The 6,700-nt window shown below is 42.9% G+C and overlaps 1 protein-coding gene across 1 annotated transcript; it reads right to left on the bottom strand.

The window, feature by feature from the left end:
* Window positions 1-968: 968 nt before the first annotated feature.
* olig4 (oligodendrocyte transcription factor 4) lies at window positions 969-2,190 on the bottom strand. The gene has a single exon (XM_052086703.1). It carries the CDS (start codon window positions 2,006-2,008, stop codon window positions 1,259-1,261), a length of 750 nt encoding a protein of 249 aa, XP_051942663.1. The 5' UTR covers window positions 2,009-2,190; the 3' UTR covers window positions 969-1,258.
* Between the last annotated feature and the right edge of the window lie 4,510 nt (window positions 2,191-6,700).

Here is a 6,700-nt window from a genome sequence, read left to right as displayed (position 1 = left end):
TCATTTCTCCCCTGATCTGCAGCTCATCTGTCAGCCGTGGGAGGATAAGCATGTATTTTACACGCTTGATTTGTTGCTAAGTGAAGGCAAGTCATTGTTGCCTTGTTTGCCTAAATCGTGTTCGCGGCAATCAGTGTGTTTGAATTTCAGCCGATTAATCGTTTGATCAAGTCTCCAATTCATTAAGCGCATCTATTTGTGAATATCTTTTATGCTTGCGATGTGTAGAAATATCTGCGTTCCGTATAAAATAAAAAAAATACATTTAGAACTTTTGACAGACTGGTCACATTGAGCCCTCTGGTGCAAGTTGTCCTTTGTGTGCAGATAAGTCATGATGAGACATTGACAAATCGCTGTCCTAGAGCTTAAGGACATAGCTACGTCTCTAGCCTGTGTCGGACAAAAGTGACGCGCCTTCCTGGTGCCTGGGTTGTCCTTTCACCTCCTACGCCCTGTTGAGGTAAAGATGGATGGTCCCTTTGGTCAAGAACAACACATTCAGCTTCTGTGTTGTCGCACTGTGTCGCCCTTCTGTCCCTCTTTAAGAGGGCAGAGCCTCTAAAGTTGCGGTTGGCAACCAATGATATCCTAAATCTAATTTTTTTTCCACTGCTCTCTTGTCCTAGTAGTGTCGAAGCTTTTGTGATGCATTTTGTGTTCATATTGCATTTAATTGAAAGATGTTTGTTGTTTTTTTTTTTAATCTTTCTTCTTTCTTCTTTCTACATACATTCTTGCTGCTGGAGGCTGTAAATTTCCCCAGTGTGGGACGAATAAAGGATATCTTATCTTATCTTATGCAAGTATGACTCAACTCTTTTCGAGACATCATCTCTTGTAATAACTAACGTAATTGGTTGATGGTATATTTCTTCAAAAATTACAATTAAAAAAAACTGTAATAATGGCAGCACACATGTTTTATGATCGTAACAAATTTAATTTAAGAAAATAGAAATCCGATACAAAAGGTCACCCAAAAATCATTTTTTGACAGTGTTTCTTCATTGTTCTTCATCACATAAATTACAGTATTTGCTACTTTTGATAAAAATCAATTCTGCATTTAGAATATTTTCTCTTAAAGCAACACAGAAGAGACTAGTTGAAAAAAATAGCAGCAGTTTGCATGGCAGAAAACCCATATACATAATGTACAAATTGTGACACCAGTCATCAGGTCCCCAGTTGGTTCTCCTTCTTTAAGTTGTTTGGGCCCTCATGCTGATAATCACAGTAGTAGTCAGTTTTACAGTTACTTGTTCATTGCCAAGCTGTGTAATGAAGAGGTCGGTGTCGGTAAAGTTTGGCAGAGTGAGCATGGGCAGGGCATGCCAGGGAAATGCCTGTAGGAGGTGGTCAGGTGGAGTGGGTCTTTCAGAAGGCCCTGGACTGGAGCGTGAAACCCAAGAAAGCTGGTTGACGGAGGTGAGTGCGGGGCTGGAATTGCTGTAGTAGCTGCAGTGGATGAATGATGCTGGCTGGTGCCAACCAGAGAGTGTAGGGACTGGGCCAGGGGGTGCAGGGGGAGGTGGGCAGGTGATGCAGCGGGGGTGATCGATGGGTGGGAAGTACGGCTCTGGACGGCAGCATTGGCTCCATACACGTCCCCCACCAGCTTCTTCATCTCCTCCAACGAGCTGGACAGCATGAGGATGTAGTTTCGGGCGAGCAGCAAGGTGGAGATTTTTGACAACTTGCGGACTGATGGGCCGTGAGCGTATGGCATGACCTCTCTCAAGCCATCCATGGCCTGATTCAGATCATGCATTCGCTTCCTCTCCCGACTGTTGACTTTCAGTCTCAGGTCTTGCACCTCTTCCTTGCTGAGCTGAGATCTAGTTTTGGCCTTACCGCCCCCGCTCTGGTCGGCCTCTCTGTCTGACCGGTTTTCTTGGCAGTATGTCTGAAACATCTTGTTTGAGAAGAAGCGCCCAGCTGAGTCATCCACCACCAGGTCTGGGGATGAGGAGCGGCTGCAGGTGGAACCGGCATCGGAATCCATCTTGGTTGAAGCAAGACTAACGCAAAAAGGAGAAAAAAAAATCTGGGATATTTTCAGATGCTTCCCAGTTTTTCTTGATCTGTGTGTGTTTCTCGTAGTGCAGCCACAGTCTTAATTCCCTTTATTCAGTCTGATGACCGGTCTGTCGAAACTGTCATCCTCTGGGCCCATGGGTCTATTTATACAGCCACCACAACAAAGGAACAATAAGTCGCATAATGAGACACTTAGAGCTACAGCCAATTGCAGAAGGGACACATGTTCACCCTCAACACACACACACACACAACACACACACACACACGCACACAGTCCTGTGGTCCCTATTGCACCTTCCCACACACACATTTCTCCCCTCTTCACCCCCCACCCCATCCCAGATGTACCGTAGCACATTAACCAAGAACACGCGTTAAGCTGCATAAAGAGTGAGTTAACTGAAAAAGTTCACATTTAATTCAAGACACTACCTGTTGAGGGTTATGAAATTAGATTTTTTTTATGAACTTATACCTTGTACCTTAAAGGGCACACTTACAAATACATGGAAATTCAAAATTTAATTCATAAAAATCAATAATTGTAGAAAATCACATTTTTAAATACCTCACAATTCCAGCCTTGTACTTAATAATACTTAATTATAGACGTTGTTGTCATGGTGCCTTTATTCACTTAGTGGCTGGGTAAATGACATTGCCAATTTTGCTTTAATTACTTGACTTAATAATGTTTGAAAAATGTTAATCAGTTTACAATAATGATATTTATGGTAATGATAAATCGGTATACAGCCAAATAGTTTTCTTTCATTCTTGCTAAGCTTTCTTTGTGAAAAGGCTGGGTCTCTCTTTTTTTTTTTAAATACTTAACTTAATTTAATGTATCATTATTTTTCATTTTTTGTAACTTCTTTAAATAGAATAATTCATGATATTTTGTTATCAGTATCAGGAGGTTAAATTGTATTATTCAACTACTTTAGTAATGAAATGTGAGATGTCAATATATGCTCAAGTCCAAGTTACTGAATATGGTTCCTAATACATTTTCGAGATTCATCATTACAAACACACAACAGGTTTGTCATAGTGTGTTTGTTTGTTTGTTGACACTGTCCACGTACGTACAATTCAATAAAAGTGATGTCCAAGTGAGAATCTAGACATACAATGAAGCAGGCAACCTTTTTAATGCCCTTCCCATCACACCATCACACCAGATACCTCCGAGGCCTTATTTACATTCGGTATCTATGCAACACCAGAAAGAGGCATGAAACACCATATGAGGTGCTTGAGTAGTGTTAATGGCAGACTAGATACAATTCACCCAAACGGCAAGACAAAAGGGGTGAGATAAATTTGACTGGGCTCTCCAAACAGTCTGCGAAATCGCATCACTATCACTAGAAGGGGACCCTGCAAGCGGGGAGGTGGTAGTTAAAAAGATACTAAAGAGTGGGCACGGCATTGTCTTCCCCTAATTCGACCATAAAAAGCACTTGCACTCTCACGAGCACACAGGGTTGCTTTTTCGCAAATCTGCTTCTCTTAAATATTCAGCGGAATTCTTGGTTTCGTGACACAAAAAAAAAACGGTTGTGTGCATTCACAATCTGGATATATCCCCCTTTTGTTTGCAGTGAGGTTTCCACAAAATGGTTTACAAATTTGACTTTATAGTCTATGAATCGCAGGCAAGATATTGTTTCCGAGATTATTAGATTCTGTTGCAAATTATATTTTATGGTGCAACAACTGAATTGTGAGTTAGCTTTTTGCTGCTCGGACAACTCTGGAGATGTTTTTTTATTTGTTTGTATCCAGCCGTGGGCGCCATAATTGCTAGTTCATAGTTGTTCCAAAAACAACTGACAACAAACGTTCAAAGACTCTAATTGTGTTTGTCAGGGGGCACCTTCATTGACTTGCGCAGTGCATATAGTCTTGACTGATGCAGTGTAAAATACACTATAACTGTGTGTGCTTCTCAAACACAGAATGGAAATCAAGGGGGCCCTGAGGACCCCCCACCAGAGCTCCATCAGGGGGCCCCACAGGCTGCTTTGCCCCCGTCAACATGTAGTGATATTATAATTGGAGAACCTTGAGCGACAACATGGGCCGTTTATTTGGAGCATATGGATTTTCCCATCGTTAGGCTCCGCGCCAACATGGCTTCTGGATTTCCCTTCACTAATTGGGTCAGATCCTAATTAACTATGTCGGACACAAAGGCCCCGATTTCATTCTTCTATGGCCTTTTCAGACTCTTTCATGGCTGCTTCTGTGGCACGGTTTTCCATGTGTTTTACACACTGCAAAGTCAGTGCACGTTTAAAGGGCCGATTCATTTAATTTAATTTAATTTTAGTCTAACTGCGTTTGAGGTTCGATTTCTGAGATGGCCACTTATTTACATTGAGATGCAATGAAACAGTAAGGCAGAGCAACTGTGTGTTTGTGAGTGAACAGTTGCTATCCACGCATACATTGATCATTGTTCGGGGCTCCGGCGGAATAAAAGAAACATAATTGATCTCCCGCTTAGACTCCAGATATATGCATGAGCCAAATAAATCTCTTTCTCCTACTCATTCTCATTCATGTGTTTGCAGAGGCAACGGGCCACACAGAGAGACACCAGGCTCTCCGAGCTTTGCATTTTCCAAATGAATGCAGAGCCACCCTCCATGTTTCCACATAATCCTTCAGTTTTTAACCCTGCATTTGGCTGTTTGACTTTCTTCTTTCAAGACCCTACATCCATTTCGAGGGCTTTGTGACAGACGTTCTGAAGGTTTAGGGACCCCTTTTCTTTTACCTCATGGGGTCCAGTGAAAGTGCTCAGGTGACCAGAAAATGAGGGCATTATCACAGGCATATGCTTGTCGCAACAGCGGATCAGGCGAGATTATGGCCTATCATGGCTCAATAAAGTGCTAAGCTGAAACACAAACCTCTGCTGTGGACCAAAAAGCTTCCTTCACTCTCTACTGACTATTGTTCAACTGGATCAGTGACTACATCTTCTGTACATGCACACATAGGCTTTAATCTGGGCATGTGGCTGAGAGCATTCCCTTCAGAGTATCTAGCTGCTTTTGTTTACCAGTTTCTTTTTTGAAGAGGCGGAGGAGGAAGGGCGGGGGGGGGGGGGGGGCTGTTACTTGAATATCAAGGCTTTGAGATAACGATATTAAAGGAGAAAAAGGCACCTTGGGCAGGATTTGATTGGATTCATTTTAACATCTTCCACATTGTCCGTCCTCCAGAAGGTATCGAAGTCTGGAGAAAGCGACATCAAATTGTATCACAACGTGTCCAAACAAGATGTTTCAGCCATCAGGAAGTGTTTGGCCTTTCTTATCGCTCTGCGCTGGAGTAAACTGTCCTGTGATTTATTCATTTACACTGCCGGCAACAGTTGCATCATTTCAGCAATGACAAAAAAAAGGGCACAAAGGTGCTATGAAAATCCTCTGGGATGTTTATGAGTCACTTAAGAGCCCAATAACTTTCTCCTTCGTTTTTAAGCAGCCACGGAGGATCACCTGCTGAGGAGGGCTGCGGGGTGAGGGGAATCAGAAGAAGGACACAGGTCCATGGAGAACTGATGATTATGAGTGGGATGAAAGGAGTCCGTGCCTTCTCTTCTTGGCTTGAATGAACTCAGTCAGCAGGCAACCCCATACATTGGCTAGGCCATGCTGATAGAACTTCATAAATTACCGGACAATTACCCCGGGGGGAAGACAGAGGGTGGAAAAACTGGCCCGAGGGCGAGATTGTGAAAGGAACAGAAAGTGCAGAACCGATTGCTGTACAGACCCCCTTCAGGAGGTGTCGGGCCCAGATCCAGATGCTGGCCTTCAGTTTGTGGTGATGCTGATGATGGTTCATTCCCGAGATTGTCACCACACATTTGTTTAGACTTTTAAAACTCCAAAATGCAAACTGCATGTATCCCCTTGTTTGATATACGCCTGTATAAACAATGCATGGCTACGAAATAAGGTACACCAGCACAATCCACTGAGATCTAAAACAGATGAGCGGAATTAATATTACATCATTAATTATGAAAAAAGCTGCTTTTATTCGGCTGTGTTTTCTGATTTTGGTATGGAGTAAAAATTTGGAGCCACAAAAATCTTTAACTATGCGCAATCGATTTCCTTCAACTGTTCAAGACAAGAGATACGAGCTGTGCCTACCGCCGAACGGGTTCTTTCCACGAGCCACTTCAGCATTCGTTGTTCAGTGCCACTCAGAGCTGTCTGCTGGAATTTCAGCATATGCATCCATCCGTTTTCGACACCGCTTATCCTGAACACGGTAGCCGGAGTTGCTGGAGCCGATCCCAGCTGACTTTGAGCAGAAGGTAGACTACACGCTGAACTGGTCGCCAGTCAGTCACGGGGCACACATAGAGAGAAACAAGCATTCACACCAACATCCACACTGACACTGAGTCGGAACCGATCCCATGCTGCCCGCACAAAAGTCAGGCGAGTGGCCCACTACACCGTCAGCGACTCCTGTACAGTACATGTTCAGTAAAATCAAGATAGATTGTCATTATTACTTTAAAAAAAACTATTTAGGTGAAGAAAGATGCGTCTTTATTTTTCATAAAACCTTTATCATTATACATTACTGTTAAAATGCATGTCGATGGTTTTATATT

The sequence above is a fragment of the Hippocampus zosterae genome, chromosome 14 (genome assembly GCF_025434085.1).
Source record: "Hippocampus zosterae strain Florida chromosome 14, ASM2543408v3, whole genome shotgun sequence".
In the NCBI taxonomy this organism is placed as follows: domain Eukaryota; kingdom Metazoa; phylum Chordata; class Actinopteri; order Syngnathiformes; family Syngnathidae; genus Hippocampus; species Hippocampus zosterae.
Note: the sequence above shows the minus strand (reverse complement) of the source record. Positions and strands in the feature narration are given on the sequence as shown.

Excerpts from the sequence above, each read along its gene's own strand:
- olig4 (XM_052086703.1), bottom strand. The coding sequence starts at position 2,008 with ATGGATTCCGATGCCGGTTCCACCTGCAGCCGCTCCTCATCCCCAGAC.